At 35.9% G+C, this 18143-nt stretch overlaps 1 protein-coding gene across 1 annotated transcript in view; it reads right to left on the bottom strand.

Annotated features, from left to right (window-relative positions):
• Nucleotides 1-210: 210 nt before the first annotated feature.
• The window catches only part of LOC128985554 (leucine--tRNA ligase, cytoplasmic-like), a 47864-nt gene continuing 29931 nt past the window's right edge, over nt 211-18143 (bottom strand). The window contains exons 19-22 of the mRNA XM_054405153.1: nt 17717-17977; nt 13299-13514; nt 9972-10209; nt 211-2043 (exon numbers count right to left, since the gene is read on the bottom strand). Coding sequence (XP_054261128.1) covers nt 1832-2043; nt 9972-10209; nt 13299-13514; nt 17717-17977 — 927 coding nt within the window. The 3' untranslated portion in view covers nt 211-1831. The remainder of the gene's footprint in view (nt 2044-9971; nt 10210-13298; nt 13515-17716; nt 17978-18143) is intronic.

The following is an 18143-nucleotide window of genomic DNA, read 5'->3' as shown; positions in this document are numbered from 1 at the left end:
AAGAGAAAGAGCTTCTTTATACTCACAACATACATATTTAGAACATCAGTTTTTACAAATACAGCTGAATATAATAAGAAAAACACTCTTTTTATACCTTTGAGTAGTCAGTATTATTTTTAAGTCAAATTTCACCTGTTAAAATTAACTATATGTCAAAGTAAAAAGATTGTATCCTGAGGAAAGTGAAGAAATAGAAATAGATACTTCTGAAGTATTTATTTTGATTATGTAACAATAAATAGCTATGAACAACTGTCAATAGTACTGAGACAACTACCCTCAGACCAGAAAAGAAACAAACAAAAATTGCAAAGAAAAACAATTCCTAGGCTAAATAAATAAATTAAAAAAGGACAAGACATTCTAATAAGGTGAAAATTGTTTGTTTAATGCAAGTAATGTTATTTTAAATATTGTACAACTGTTAAGTATAAAAAATGCAAATATAGGCTTGGTTTTATGATGTAGTAGATATATTTTTTACTGTAATAGAAAGAACAGGATTTAATTTGTGCATTAATTTGAATAATTTTTGTCACCTATGATCAATCTTGTTACTATATCATTAGTAGTAACTGATCTTGAACGCTAGAAAATAATCATACAGTTACTAAAAACTACTTCTTTGGAATACAATTTTAGTCTTAGATTCAACTTATGTTTTGATAAATTACATTGTTATAAAACTCTCCAATTCTTGTATAAGCTGATCTCTCATTAAAAGGCAACATCGATAATAGATTACTATTGTATGCGACTTATACTCACTTACAGAAACTTTCTATATGACAAAGTAGAAAATAATCAGATAAAAGTCTGCCTACTTTACCCTAAAGTTTCAGCTCTGTGTTTGACACATTCGTATTAAAATAATAAATATCACAGTTACATTAGTCATAGGGAATACTGACAAATGGGAAAACCCGTCTTCAGATGAAGAAATATGTTTAAAGAAGATAAACGTAAACCTCAAACTGAAAGCATTTTCCCTCAACCAAAGTAACTAGGATATGACAAAACTAAAAATAACACAGAACTAAGAGACATACAAATAAACCCTGTTAGACACTGCTCAATGGCATCAATTATTTTTAAATGCAGTTTCACATTAGGCACAACTTCAGCCAGAATGAAATAAAAGGTTTAGAAAAATGTGAACTAGACTCAAATAAGTCTAAATCAGCTCTTACATTAAAAATGTAACATACAACATAATGGACTGGGTTTTACAATTTCCTTAGGATAGTAGGCTTATCCAAAATGGAAAGAGCCAAGTCTGACACAAAAAACACAAAAAAAAAAACAATTAGCCTACACACAAAAATTTGAATATTTTACTACTACTAACATTTCTCTGACGACTAGGGAAGACGACTCAAACCTTCCTCGGTTAAAAATGCTGCCAGCGACAGTGATATTATCTAATTTCTGTGTATAGTTTAAATTTATTTGTGTTTCTTGTGCCAATGTTAGTTGTGTTTCTTGTGCCAAGGTTAGTTGTGTTTCTTGTGCCAGAGTGGACTTTCCACTCAGGTGAGACTTCTCTATCCTAACAAAAATCTTTAAACACAACTCTTAGATTAGTTGGTTAAGATATCAAAGGCTATGTCAAATAACCAAATATCAATTTTGTCAACCTGCAATTTAAATTATTGGAATGAAAATCAATCATCCATAACTTAACAGTTTTGAAATTCATTTTCACTTGACCCTCAATAGATCTGAAAAACATAAAAAACGTGAAACTGCAAGAGGAAAACCGAAGGAACAATTTGATAAACAAATTACAAAACAAGTCCACAACCGTCAGATTATTTCACAGGTGTTATCAACTCGTGGTGATAGTGTACGTGACAGACTCTCCCAGCCTAACTGACTTGCCGTTCTCTTGGGCCAGAACAGACTTGGTATCAAAGTCAACAAGCAGGACGGTGTCCCTCGGCAACTGAACTCTCCCCTCCAGAGGACTGGCACAGTTGGGGATCTTACGAGGCCCCAGGTCAGGATCTGCCCACCTCCATAGCTCCACTGTGCTGGCGTCTGACAACCAAACAAACTGTTAGCTGCTTAATACCTTTACAATGCAACATAGTGAAGAAGTAGAAATGATAGTAGTACTGATGGAATCAGCTACATGTTGTCAGCATGGAAGTATTGGATCTTTAACTACCTTAAGTAGTTCAGTGTTGATCCTGAAAATACAAAAATTACTAATTCTGGCAAATAAATAAATATAGGATGGAGAGGACACAGCTAACTCACCTGATGAAAGGTTGCAGACGAGTCAAAGAACACATAAAATCACACACATAAAATACTTAATATTTCGCCTCTTTCAGAGGCTTCTTCAGAAGTAGGCCTAGATGGTAGTTACAAAACAACAGTTTAAATAGGATGACACAGTTTGAATTCAAAATGTCTGACAGGTTGTCCAACTGACACTGCACAAAGCACTAAATACAGGCACATTGCAATATTGTATTTACATATAATATGTATATTGAAAAGCAAATTAGTTTTGTCCATGAAAATAAATACTTAAGAGTTAGCTGTGAGGGTGAGGATATGAGGATATTATCTAATGTTGAGGTTAGGTGGGGTTCTGGAGTTGGTCACAAACTGGTAAGCTAATTCCCATCTTCTGAGCATTGAACTATTGCATTGGTTCTTTGGCAATGATTTTAGAGCTTTTATGGTGAAACAGTCATCAAATAGAAGTTGGTGGGATAAGGCATGTTGTGCAACTGGTTTTTCTTTGCTAGTTTTAACATCATGTCGATGGCCGTTCATGCGTTTTCGGAGAGTCTCGGTTGTTAGGCCTATGTACTGGGCTGGACAATGTGAACATTGAAGCTGGTAGATAAGGTTCTCTGAGCTGCAGGTATGATGGCCTTGGATTCTGTAATTTTTATTATGGTGTGTGCTGGTAAAAGTTTCTGTAGGATGGTGTATCTGGCAAGATTTACATCGGTTTTCATTGCATGGGTATGAGCCCGGTCTTGGTTTCTCAGATGGTATTTTTGATGGATTTGGGAGTTTTGGGTGGACTAGCATATTTCTCAAATTTGGGGGTTGCCTATAGATTATGGAAGGGGCTCTTGAAAGGAGGTTTTTGGTTTGGCTGGAGGACTCTAGGATTTTGAAACCTGTTTTAAGGAGGTTATTTAGTTGTTGCAGGCCAGGGTGGTAAGTGGTTATCAAATTTACTTGAAGATGGTTGGTATTTTTCTTTGTAGTTGGACGTGGGTTCTGAGCCGCTTGGATCTGAGATTTTACGAGAGTACTAGGATAGCCTCGGTTTTCGAAGGCTTTTTGAAGTTGGGTTTGGTATTGTGTACGGTCTTTCGGTTCTGAAATTAGGCGATTTCCCCTTAGGGCAAGACTGTAAGGAAGTGATCTCTTGGTGTTATTCGGATGACAACTAGAAAAATGGAGGTATTGTTGGTGGTTGGTCGGTTTTATGTGGATAGATGTGGTGAGGTTATTGTTCCTTAGATGAATTGTAAGGTCTAAAAAGTTGATGGAAGTCTCAGAGAAATCCCAGGTGAAATTTAGCGGTCCAAAACTGTTGAGGTCTTCCAGGAACTTCCGTAGTGATTCTTCACCGTGGGTCCAAATTATGAAAATGTCGTCAATGTATCTAAACCAGCAGATGGGGAGGTGTTCACGGCTAGACAAAAACTTTTCTTCATAATTCCCCATGTAGAGATTAGCATAAGATGGGGCCATTCGTGTACCCATGGCAGTGCCCTTGATCTGTAGGAAGTGTTTGTCCTGAAATTGGAAATAGTTCTTTTCCAGAATGAATTTTATCAGTTGAGTTATAAACGAAGTGGTGGGTAGGGATCCTTTGGGTCTGTTTTGAAGGTAGTTTTCTGTTGCTGTTAGGCCGTGGACATGAGGTATGTTTGTGTAGAGTGAGGTGACATCAATAGTGGCCATGAGAGTGTTAGCGGGGAGTGGTTGTCTGACATTGTTAAGTTTTTGCAAAAAATCATTGGAGTCCTTGATATATGAGGCCAAGTTTTGTACTAGCGGTTGTAGATAGGCGTCTACGTATGAAGAGATACGTTCCGTTAAAGAACCGCAGCCTGATACTATGGGCCTTCCTGGCGGTGGTGTTATGCCTTTGTGGATTTTTGGTAATATGTAGATTTTTGGGCAGATGGGTTCTTCTGGTATTAACAGATTTGTTGTTTCTGGGGAGATATTGTTGGATTTGGAGTGTTTGTAAATTATTTCCTTGAGTTCAGCGGTGTACTTTATAGTTGGATCTTCTTTCAGAGGGAGGTAGGTGGAAGAATCACTGAGCTGGCGTTGGATTTCTGACACATAATCAGATTTATTCATTATCACTGTGGTCGAGCCTTTGTCAGCTGGAAGGATCATGATATCAGTATTTGATTTTAAAGTTGAAATGGCTTTTTTCTCGGCTTCGGTGAGGTTATGGAGTGTTGTAGAGGTTACGTTGTTTTCGAAAGTGGGATCTGAGATGTTTTGTACCAAGAAGTTGATGTATTGTTCTATCGGATGGTCTGCTGGTAACGGTGGGGGATCGAAGTCCGAGGGTGGAGCAAACTTCGCTAGGGAGGGCGCCACACTGTTGGATTTCGAGTTGTCTTGATCTTGTGAGTTGAAATAATGTTTGAGACGTAGGTTCCTAGCTAGCGACATGATGTCTTTCACTAGGCCAAAATGGTCAAAGCGGGGTGTGGGACAAAAACTGAGACCCTTGGTCAAAACTGTTTTTTCTATTTCTGAGAGCTGGTGGTTGGATAAGTTGCAAACTTGTTGGTCATTTGTAGAGGTTTCAGGGTTGTTTGGGACAGAATTGCTCTTGAATGGGGAGGTAGGAATCTTCGGTGGTTTAGGTAGAAAGGGTTTTTGGCCTACTGGTATAGGTAGTCCTAAGAGGGAGGCCAGACAAGGCCTATCTGAGATTAGAGGAACCTGATGTGGTTGGGTTTGTTGGACTAGGCCTATAGATCCATATTGATGTATATGTTTGATACAAAGGTTAGAGAGTTTTCTGAGTTTTCTTTCAGCTTCTTTGTTCATATTAATTAAGGCTTTCTGTGCTATTGAATTGAGATTATCTGCTAGTTGTGGTTTGTCATTCAAAATCAACTTTGTGAGGTCAGAAAGAGCCTTTCTGTGGTTATACATTTGTTCAGAGTACAGTTGTAGGACAGATTTAGTAAAATCTATTGATTGTTTGTAGGCTAGGGCTAATATAGCAGGCCACATATTAGGGGGCATGCCACTGATGGCTGGTTTTACAGTTAGGCCCACTGGAGTTAGGCCTAGAGTAAGGCAAGAACTCAGGAAATGTACATGACAGGTAACTTTTGATAATTTGAAAGCATGTTGTTTGGCTTGTTTTAGCCAAAAGGAAGATAGGTTCATAGTGGATAGGATAGTTGGACAGTAACACTAAGGAAACAAAGGAGTAAAGGAAAGAGTGAAAAGATTTGTCACTTTAAGGTTATGTTTTTAGGAAAAAGCATTTAGCTTGGATTAAATAAATAAATATAGGATGGAGAGGACACAGCTAACTCACCTGATGAAAGGTTGCAGACGAGTCAAAGAACACATAAAATCACACACATAAAATACTTAATATTTCGCCTCTTTCAGAGGCTTCTTAATTTCAGAACCGAAAGACCGTACACAATACCAAACCCAACTTCAAAAAGCCTTCGAAAACCGAGGCTATCCTAGTACTCTCGTAAAATCTCAGATCCAAGCGGCTCAGAACCCACGTCCAACTACAAAGAAAAATACCAACCATCTTCAAGTAAATTTGATAACCACTTACCACCCTGGCCTGCAACAACTAAATAACCTCCTTAAAACAGGTTTCAAAATCCTAGAGTCCTCCAGCCAAACCAAAAACCTCCTTTCAAGAGCCCCTTCCATAATCTATAGCCAACCCCCAAATTTGAGAAATATGCTAGTCCACCCAAAACTCCCAAATCCATCAAAAATACCATCTGAGAAACCAAGACCGGGCTCATACCCATGCAATGAAAACCGATGTAAATCTTGCCAGATACACCATCCTACAGAAACTTTTACCAGCACACACCATAATAAAAATTACAGAATCCAAGGCCATCATACCTGCAGCTCAGAGAACCTTATCTACCAGCTTCAATGTTCACATTGTCCAGCCCAGTACATAGGCCTAACAACCGAGACTCTCCGAAAACGCATGAACGGCCATCGACATGATGTTAAAACTAGCAAAGAAAAACCAGTTGCACAACATGCCTTATCCCACCAACTTCTATTTGATGACTGTTTCACCATAAAAGCTCTAAAATCATTGCCAAAGAACCAATGCAATAGTTCAATGCTCAGAAGATGGGAATTAGCTTACCAGTTTGTGACCAACTCCAGAACCCCACCTAACCTCAACATTAGATAATATCCTCATATCCTCACCCTCACAGCTAACTCTTAAGTATTTATTTTCATGGACAAAACTAATTTGCTTATCAATATACATATTATATGTAAATACAATATTGCAATGTGCCTGTATTTAGTGCTTTGTGCAGTGTCAGTTGGACAACCTGTCAGACATTTTGAATTCAAACTGTGTCATCCTATTTAAACTGTTGTTTTGTAACTACCATCTAGGCCTACTTCTGAAGAAGCCTCTGAAAGAGGCGAAATATTAAGTATTTTATGTGTGTGATTTTATGTGTTCTTTGACTCGTCTGCAACCTTTCATCAGGTGAGTTAGCTGTGTCCTCTCCATCCTATATTTATTTATTTAATCCAAGCTAAATGCTTTTTCCTAAAAACATAATTCTGGCAAATGTAATCATATTCCTGCTTGAATGATAAATTTGTATTAGACCTTACATGTGCCAAGAAAAGCAAATTATAATAATCAAAATTATTAAAGATTAAAGCATTATTTAATTTTTTCATATTGGCATTACTGAACACAGTGGCGTTGCTTGGTTAAATTCCGGGGGGGTAGAAGCCTCAAATTTCCCAACTGCTTAACATAGATTTCCCATTTTTTTAAGAAATCAATTTCTGTACTATTTTTAAAAATCTACATATTATTATACAGGGTGACACAAAGGAACCGGACGTTTTTTAAATAAGTAGTACACAGTAGTTAAAAGGAATAAACTGGTTTTAATACTGTACATAGTGAGGTAAACATTTGCCATTTGTTACAAAACCGTCATTTTTTGAAAATGACGTCATGCATACGGCGGCCATGTACTTATCTAAAAATGTTCATTCTGGTCTGAAAATCCTCTGAAACTCGGGTCAGGAGGTTCAATGCCATTGATATCTTCTGAGATTGCAAACTTCAAATCCTCTAGAGTGCGTGGTTTTCTGAGCATGAACACGCTCCTTAAGAAACCCCCAAAGGATATATAATCACTAGTGGACAAGCCAGATGATCTTGGTGGCCATGGCATGTGACCAAAGCGAGAAATCACCTTGTTAGGAAACATTCATTCAATACTGCTCTCACTCTGGCGATGTTTTCGGGTGTTCTCAAAGTTTTAACAAGGCCTGGTGGTTGCTTTCTTGTTATATTTCCAGTTGTTCGGAACCCTGAAACCCATCTTAATAGCGTATTTCGGCTTGGAACCGTTCCATGGTGTTCAATATTAAAATATCGACTAAATTCCCGCTGGATTTGACGACGGATTCACCATTTCGGACTAAAGTATTTTATGCAAAAACGCGATGGTCTAGGGTCCACTGACCCATTTCAACAAAAATGGCAAGCCTCACTGAAGGAAATGACATAACTTCAATCTTCCTACCACGTGCAACAACAATGGAACAGCTGTTTAAAAAAACGTCCGGTTCCTTTGTGTCACCCTGTACTATAGTCACACTCAATACAGTTTATTAACTTGCATTAACAAAACATAGCTAGTTTTACATATATACAAAATTTCTCAATTCAAATAAACTTCTAAAACTTCTACAGTTGAACCTCGTTTGTACGAACCTCGATAAAACGAATTCCTCGATAAGACGAATTTTTTTAATCCCCTTGACACTTTCATATTGGTCAATGCTAAAAACACCTCTATACAACGTAGTAATTAAGTTAAAAACCTCCATTAGACGAATTTGTTTGTGACATGGTCTAGAACTGATTAACCTCTATACAACGAATATTCTTAGGACAAAACCTCTACAAGACGAACGTAACCTCTATAAGACGAATTTATCATAAGCTTAACCTCCATAGTACGTAGTTTTCAAAACAAACACAAGCTTGTATCAACATGAAACCCCCACCCATCCCTCCCCCTTCCTCAGTCATTGTTTGGAGAAACCTTGGAGCGAGGAGAAACCTCTATAAGAAGAATAACAGCAGCATTAAACCTCGATAAATCGACCCTCTTTATTAAGAATACCTCTATAGTACGAATTTTTCCCGTACCCCTTGAAATTCGTCTTATAGAGGTTCAACTGTACCATAATCATAATGAAATTTTATGACTTAAAAAAACTTGAATAAGTATTGTTTCAAATCCAAAAAACTTTACAAACCATCGTGGTAGCAGACGTAGCAGTGTACAATTTTAGGTATATAAAATAAGCTTAGTACAACAAATTAGTATAGAAAAAATATTTTATTACAAAATAATGAAATTAAAATACTTTTAGAACTTGATATCAAGATCAACATTTTAACTTTCATAAAACTTACAACTAGGCCTAAACAAGTTTGTTATGATCAAATATTAATATCAGTGATGTGAATAACATTATTCTAGTCTAGAAAAGAAAAAAGAAAAAAACCTAAAATAAGACTCATATCAAATAAAAACGTTCAACTTGGTTGATAACAAACTTACACATACAATAAAAATGTTAACCTTCATCTTCATCAAACTAGAACTTAGACAAAAATCAAACTTAGACGTGAAAGTAAATAATCAAACTTTAGGTTATGTTTTGTACACGTAGATCTGTTTCAGAGTGATTAGTTGATTCATTTTTGTAAATCTTTAATTAAGAATGATAAATAACTTTTGTAGATTTTTTAAATATATTCAGAGAATAAATATTTCATTTAGGTTATTAAAAAATAAGAGTTTTAAAGGTAATACCGATACACAAAACCTATCTTTAATGTTATTTTAATCTACTTATTAGCAAGTATTCCTGTCAGTTAGCCTGCTCCAAATACTACAAAAAAAGATATAAAATATATTTCATGTTACTGAAGTGAAAAATATTTTTGAATTTCTTGTAAACACAAACAAACAACATAATTGAACTGAAGAGCTACATCGCTTGCACTTTCAAAATTCAAACTCGCAGTCTCGCAGACGAATCATTCAGAATCATCAACACAGGACAGGATCACAAACTATACCGCTAATTGATTAGTTTAAAAATATATTTTTCTTGTATCTGACTTCCCAACTGTCCCAACTCGTGGCAAGGAAATTCCCAACTTTTCTCTTTCCCAGATTCTGGGAGCCCCCTTACCCCCCCCCCCCCCCCCCCACCGCAACGACGACGCCCCTGACTGAACATGGTCTAAACCTGAATCACCCATTGTTCTGTTCTACTGAGCTAAGTTAAACCAAAGATGGGAGACCCTATATTTGTTAATTAGAATTATCAAACCTCATTTATTGTAATACCATATTTCTTGGTTCATTATTAATAAACTTGTATTGTAAAGTAATCCTTAAGATTTGCCAATTTTTATATTTTAATAACTTAGGCCTAGCTTAATCCAAAATGCAAAGAATAATAATAGGTAAAAGGTGGATGGAGAATCAAGATTTATCTGTCAAATTCAAAAGGCACTACCATTAACAATTTTGTATAACACCTGAGCCAATTGGGTAGTGACAGATACATTATTTTCACAACGTAGGCTAGCATTAGGCTACCATAACAACATACGCATCAGCTAACAAACTAGATTTTATTTTCCCAGAATCCATACTCACCCTTGATATTCTTGTCCTGGCGGGCCAGTGCCGTGGCTAGCTTGGCCGCAGTGTCGCCGTGTCTGACGGCCAGCCAGTGTGTCAGGTGACCACTCAGAGGCTGAGGGTTGACAAGCGCGAGCGGCACGCTCGGTGGCGGCGCTCGGAATGTGATGAACGGCGCTCCAGGACAACAATCCTCCTTCACATTGTCTGGCGCTCCTTCACTGGTTGAAGATGCGATCTCTATCTCCTCCAACTACAACAAACATCAAAGGCATTATTTAACTTGTATAGTGGTAATGTTGGGCATATTACTTATAACTAATAGAATAAATTCATTTCACAGTCAAAACTGTCATTAATTCTTTGGTAAATTATTAGTTATAGGTAATTTTTATACGTTTACATATTTTTATACGTGATCATTACCCAACCTTCACTGTCTTCAGCAATGCCGGATAACAACCTATGTATTGGTAATTAATTATTGTGTAAATAAATTTCTTGATTGATTGAATGGTTGAACACAGAAAATAAAAGTTGTTGTACATATGGTAAAAATAATTGATGAATCACGTACCTTTGTTGTCAAACCTGATCCTGGCTCTAAGTAATTGTCTTCCATTGAAACACTTACTTTTTTGAGTTGTTGGTTATAAATAGTATAAGATAAAGTAATTCTCCTTCAGTAAGCCCATTTCTGCCCAAAATAACCTTTTCAGATTGTTGAGTTAAAACATAAGTTAAACAATTCACACTATGCCAGAAGCCACAGTAGTAGGTATTCAAATTTTAAGCGGCCTACACACTACACGTGCATTGCACGCCGTGCCAAAAACTGACAAAACGTGCAAGTGTGTGGTGAACACCGTGCAAGCACGGCGTGCATTGGCATGGCACGGTGGAAATCAAAACGAGTTTGATTTTCGGCGTGCCGTGCCAAAGCACGCCGTTCCAACGTGCTAGTGTGTAGGCGATCCCCGTGCCACGTGCTGGTAGTTCAACCACTTTTGACAGGATTTGGCCCTATAATAGTACTTTCTTATTAGTGAATCAACGGCATTTTGTCTTGGCCATTTGCAACACAGATTAAATACGCACATAGTGGCGTCCCCATTTTAAATAATTGATAATTATTGATAATTATTGATAATTGATAATTGATAATTATTGATAATTTATAATTATTGATAATTGATAATTGATCATTTGCACGACCATCGAGATTATAAACATAATGGATCGCGCGCTGTATGTGATGCGTGACCCGAGACGCAGTCATAGATCTCTATATAATATATCATATGTATATATAATATACTATCATATGTATATATAATATACATCCTCCACCACAGTATTGTGAACCAAGTGCCCTGCCGGCGTATATCTGTACGGCAGCGAGGTGCAAGGTCTGGACTAACCTAGGCACTTAAGGCGGCTTAGTGCTGCTGCCTTGTGTCTATTTTTAATGATTAATCAATAATGTCTTTGAAAAACACGTGTGTGTTCTGCATTTCATTTGTACGAACAGACGATGTAATTTAGCACGTTGCAGGCTACACTGGAGATCAAGTGTGTGGGCAAAATGTGCCGTGCAAAGCACGTCGTGCCAATATAAAAAATGGCACGGCGTGCAATGCACGTGTAGTGTGTAGGCCGCTTTAAGAACATGGCAACAAATATAAATTGACAAAGAAAATTTAGGTTTCAAAAAGCGTAAAATTAAACATTTTGATATATATTTTAATCAGTTTCTGTGAGTACCCCTAGGACCACCCTTTTTACTGGAGGCCCCTCCTATGGAAAAGTCAGAGGGACGCCCATGCCCATGGGGGCATATTGCTGCAATTAGAGGAAGTGGTCATGATGTCTTTGCGACCAAGGCAGGCTGGGAATGTCAAGATATTGCCTCAATCACCAGTGGTGGTGATTTAGTTTTCATGGTTTTGGGGGAATTTGCATGGCTATGGAATACTTTTTTAAATGTGTATTACAACTATTGTATGATAACTACATTTCATTATATACATTTGTCATTAGAACTCTTTCCCTTAAAATTGTAATGTTTTTTTGTTTGTTTATAAAATGACTCAGCTGACCTTGAATTTTCAAGTTAGCAGAAAAGGAAATGGAGAATAATTTAACTACTAACCCAACAAAAATATATTAGTTAACATGATTGCCAACATCTAGCCTATAACTTTAAATTCATTCTTAATATAAGTCAATTCATTGAGTATGACTTGAATACAGGGTGATTGATATAAGTGTGCCAGCCGTTTTATTCGAAAACTATAAGAGATATCAAAAAATGTTAAATGGTAAGTGCCTTGGATTTTTTATTAAAAAAATTATAGTCAAGTCAAAAATTATTTTAGCCGCCATTTTTCCAATATGGCCGCCAACTTTGATTTTTCTTATGGAACACCCTGTATTTTATGATGTATTCTGGTAGAAAAGGTAATTTTAAGACAACTTTATTCTTGTGATTTTTTTCATAAACCTAACCGTTTCAAAGATAATAATGGTTTAAGTTGTGAAATTTTGAATGGTTTTCGAGCAAAACAGCTGGCATGCTTGCTTCGAAACTCTTTCTCATGCAGAAATTTCAAAACTTTAACCATTATTATCTTTAAAACGGTTAGGTTTATGAAAAAAATTACAAGAATAAAATCGTCTTAAAATTACTTTTTCTACCAGAATACATCATAAAATACAGGGTATTCCGTAAGAAAAATCAAAGTTGGCGGCCATATTGGAAAAATGGCGGCTAAAATAATTTTTTTGACTTGACTATAATTTTTTAAATAAAAAATTCAAGGCACTTACCATTTAACTTTTTTTGATATCTCTTATAGTTTTTGAATAAAACGGCTGGCACACTTATATCAATCACCCTGTATATGTAAATACTGGATTGGTCATTTAGTGACCAAGTGACCAATGACAGTACACAAAGAACCCTGATAGGCCATTAAATGACCGATCAGCAGTTCAAGGGTTAAGTCATTTTGATTCTTAAATTTTCCAAATTTCCTTAAGTTAGCGTTGTATACTACTACTAATATTTATTTTACCTATTTTTTCACAGTAGATATTTATTATTATGTTTATTCAATAGTGTGTTCTGTGGTGAAGTGGGTAGGTTTAAGCCTATGTTTTAGAACATTAGATGATTGAATGTAATTTGTTTGCCACACACAAAACATTTTCCATGTGGGGAACATTCAATGTATTTGTCAGTTATATGTTATTTGTAGCTGTGTTAACATGACTTGAACAAAACTGCCTGAGGGTGCACATAGAAGTCTGGTACTGAGGTGTATTTTATGTTCTGCTCACATCAAGTGTGTACTCCAAGTAGTTCTTGTTGATGGTGAGGACGTGTATCTCGTCAAAGTCGAGTGTCAGGTTGAGAGCCTTGATGCCGCTGTTGGTGACCTTCTCTCTCGTCGCTTGTACAAACGGCATCACTCGCTTCATGTACTTCTTCAGCTCAGGCTTGGCCGACAGTGCCACTGAGATCACCTTGTTGTCAGGGAAACTTCCGTTGTTGGTCTAAACAAAAAGGAGATATGATTTTAGCATTTTATAATTTTAAAAAATTTAAAAAAGTTAAAGATACGTTTACAAAATGGTTTCCTCCATTGCCAGATTACTGTTTACCACTACATTACAAAATTATAACATCTAGTTATAGTATGAACAAGTGTGAAAAAAACTCGCAAGAACAAAAACTCTAGGTCTGTCAAAAATAGGGGTCTGCGGTACAGAAAATTTAAGGTCGGTACGGTTCGGTACGGTACAATATTTTGTACCTCAGTTCTCGGTACAAAATCGGTACGGTACGCGGCTACCTGTATTTTTGCGGTTTTCTTCTCAGAACTGTATCCAAACCATTATTTTTAACTTTAATACATAGACATTACTATGAAAATGGATAGTATCCTACATTCATGGTTTTCTAACAACAATTACTGTACCACATATTATTAAAACAAAACCTTTTACTACTACGAGGATTGTGTCAAGAAAAATCACAGTTGAGATAAAGGCTTTACCTATTTTACTCTGAGATACTTTGAATAGCATGATAAAGTAGTTTAAAAATAGGATGAGAGTTTTTATGAATAAACATGTTTGAAACATTTATTGACAAGATAATTTCACAAAACTGATAAATTATTTCCAACCAACACAATGTCTAGTTGTTTTTTTTTATTTTAAAAACATATAAAAGCATTCAGTAGAAGACAGTGTAGTTTTGCCAGCTGTTCACAGCAGATGACAATGAAAAACTGGAGGTTATGATGAAGTAATGGCAAAGACCATTTTTTTTATCAGCTTCAAAACTAGTTAAGTTATAAGATGGATAAAATTCTTGCTAAGTTTTTTTCTGAAACTAAAATTTGGATTATCACAGAGTAAGATTTGATGTTGGGCAATTAGACTTTATAACTGTGTAAAAGGTGTGTATCCCTGAATTTATAAATTGCATTCTACAATTATTCACTGCCAAACATAATTCAGTAGAACCTTGATGAACCGAGAATTACACTAGCCTACATAACTTCATTACCCCAAGTAAAATACCAAGATAATTTTTATAATTGTATTTGAATCGTATAATCTTAGTTTGTTAAAAATGGATTGTATGTTCAACAATAATTGCAGTCCATTATTGTTAAGCAGTGTGGTCCCAAATTATTGTTTTTGATTTTGAAACATCACAGTTCATTTGACAAAATTATAGTTGAAGCAGCTCAATGTCAAGTCACGCACGCTTGTGCAATAGTTTGTTTACATGCTTTCTCCAGACCACGGGGGAGGGGAGGGTCTGATAAGCCGTCTATTGTTCACCCCCAAGAAGGTCCGACCCTCATTAGTGCCACTCGGCTGCACTCAGTGGGGAACCCAATACCACAAATCAATCTTTTAAATGAATACAAATTTTTGGTAATAATTGTTTTATTAATATTCACCTTGAAATTTCAATAAATTTGGTGTAAAATTTGACAAAAATCTGCCATTTGGACCGATTATTAATACAATACCAAATACCAATAAAGTAGTACCGTACATTCATTGGTAATTAAATAATAGTTAAAAATTTACCGATTTTCGTCAAGTTTTACCCCCTGCTGTGCGCTATGTCACAAAAGCTGATAACGATATGGGTGATTAGTAACCATGGCAACTTGTTGAATGCGTGATGAAGGGAAACCCAAGAAATAGAAGAACAAAGAGAAAGAATGCCGTTGTTATCTTTATACCCTTTTTACAATTTCCGTTATTGTTATCTTTATGTAAGATTTTATGATTTTGTTTTATAGGTTTATAAAATAATAATTCTTTTTAACTACGGGAATATCAATTTATAATTTATCAACGTGCTTCTCTTCTGAAACAGCAATACCGGATGCATAATAAAGGTCAATGGCCTAAAATATCACGATTGTGCAATATTGTATTTTGATGTTGAAATTAAAATTACGACAAAAGTTTGTATATATCCATGGTCGTCAATAAAAAGATAAAATATCCATAACAAATATTTAATTTATAAAATAAGATTGTAGATTTGTTACAAGTTTAATATGTAGCCATAAACAGTTTTATGGCAGTAGGCAATGGCCAGCGGCAAATTCAATATTCACGAAAATACTGATTAAGTTAGAGATAACATTTAACAGTCATCATAAAACTATTATTTTTATGATAAAACAGAATTGGGGAAAGTCGTAAAGAAATAAAAGTGATAAAACTCAACAGTTCTTGGAAGTACTTCAATACAACAATTATTGTCGTGATAAAATGTTAATGGATTTGGGACTGCTAATGGGTTTTTTATTGCATCATCAAGCTAGTAATAAATTATGAAGATCGTAAACAAACATCTGATAAGACTTTTATGTGCTCGGAACCAACTGCCGTTGACTACGATAGTAAATTGAAAGTAATTTATTATTATAATAGGCTGTACCGAACCGAATTTGTACCGTGTAAAATGCTGTACCGAACCGATGACGGTAATTAAGCTTGTACCGTACCGTACCGACTTTTTCGGTGCACCGCAGACCCCTAGTCAAAAACCAGTTACTGATTCACCAAAACTGATCATTAATATGTTGCCTACTAGGCATCACACTCCAGCTGTATGAGTGGTCTCGTGTCCCTGGTAGTGAATGTGTTAAGCTACTTAATGATAGTTTCACGTGGAAACTTTTGAGTGTGCCGATGTTGACTAAATATAACCACGTGTGTTTCATAGCAAAAATATAGAGTAATATTGATCTTATGTTAATGAGAGTTAAAAAAAAAACAATTTTAATAAGCGGTTTTTAACGAATAAAGCATATTATTAAATTCATGTTTACGGAAAAATTGGCAATTATCAACAGAACACGAGGTTTACCAAACATCTTTTTGATGATAGTATCATGTTGCCAACACACTTGATAAGCCTAAAGTAATTTTTTATGTTTTTGTTTTACAGTACAAGAAAATACCTAATTCAGGGTTTTGAAAGTTCTTATTGTGGACAGTTTCAGAATGCATAAAATATGCTTAATTTTGTAGAAAAGGAAGACGAGCAATAAATGCCCGAAACGCAAGAACAACTACTTCTGGCAATGTTTTGAGATAGTTGAATGTAGAATACTTGCTTAAAAACAATGCTTTTCAATATGTATGTTAATTTTACAAAATTTTAAACAACAGACCTTATAAGGTATGGTAAAAACTATCTGTGTAATTCTCTCAAAACAGACCAGTCTTTAACAAATTACATCTTCTAATCATATGCATCCATGCAGGATTATTTCTGCCTGAATTGCCAATCTGGCCAAGGTAGGTATTTCACTCCGTTGACAAGAATGGATAGAAAATTGCCGTATTGTTTCGAATCGAGTTGCATCGATTCAAATTGAAAATCTTTTGAATCGAATTGAAAATCTTTTGCTGCTTCGCACACCCCTAATAATTGTGATCTGAGACAAATTGCTAAGTTAAATTATTTTTTAGGAAAAAGCATTTAGCTTGGATTAAATAAATAAATATAGGATGGAGAGGACACAGCTAACTCACCTGTACAGCTAATGGTGAGTTAGCTGTGTCCTCTCCATCCTATATTTATTTATTTAAGTTAAATTATTGAAATAAGATGTAACTTATTATATCTACAAATGTTGTTTTAGTTTATTGTTTTATTAAAAACCATGAAAAGTGATCTCAACTAGCTTTCACTGCTATGAAAGCAATCCTAGTCATTAAGTCCTTTGAAAGATAATGCACTGTGAGGGACTAGAAGGAATCATTGGCCCTTGACATGTGTCTGTAGTTATGGGCATTGATGGATGGGTTTCCTGTATAGTTCAGGAAACAATGATTTAGAGAAAGTTATTCTTGATATTGGTAACTGATCTCTTGGTTCAAGAATGTGGAGTTTTTTTTAAAGAGGCCTCTTCTACAAGTGAATACTTGTGGAGGTCTGTTGTTACGAGTCACAGACTTGGTAACATCGATGAGCCTCGGATGTGAGGTGGTAAAGTTGTCTTTTTTTAATATCTACAACTACAGGTTGTTTTGAGGACGAGTATAATGGTTGTCTTTTTTGGCCTTGTTGAGCATAAATGGCATTTAATTCTTAAAATAATTTTAAGCACTTAATGACATGCAAGTAAGGAGAAAATTTAGTATAAATATAGTCATGGGAGGATTGATTTATGAGGTTATTTGCAAGTGTGTGTCTAATGACTAACCGTGTGCATCTCCTTCATGGTGGTAAGCACGGTGGACTGCCAGGGCGGATAAGTCTTGGCCACCCAGACAGTGGCGTGGGTGGGCTTGTCTCCGATCTGGTCAGGCGGAGGAGGCTTCTTGCCCTTCTTGCCTGAAGTCAGATGGTTCTTGTACTGCAGACGGAATGAGTGAGCCGCTTCCATGAGATAGGCACTGGAGCGAACCAGCGTTTCATCTACCGGACCTGCGACCGGCCAATCTGCCCGCACTATACTGTTGGTCTGGAACATCGAATGGAAACATAAAAAACTTTGTCTATGTGCAGCAGTAGCTTGTAGAGTAAATAACATACCTGTGTATCCTAACCATTTAAAATTTACTTGATGGAATAGAAGGCTCACCTAAATGGGGATAAAAATTAACAATATGTACAAAATTATTTAAATG

The sequence above is a fragment of the Macrosteles quadrilineatus genome, unplaced genomic scaffold (genome assembly GCF_028750875.1).
Source record: "Macrosteles quadrilineatus isolate MER2022 unplaced genomic scaffold, UCM_ALF_1.0 Scaffold_2__2_contigs__length_208266976, whole genome shotgun sequence".
Taxonomy (NCBI): Eukaryota; Metazoa; Arthropoda; class Insecta; order Hemiptera; family Cicadellidae; genus Macrosteles; species Macrosteles quadrilineatus.
The sequence above is the reverse complement of the archived record's forward strand: the minus strand, read 5'-3'. Positions and strand labels throughout refer to the sequence as shown.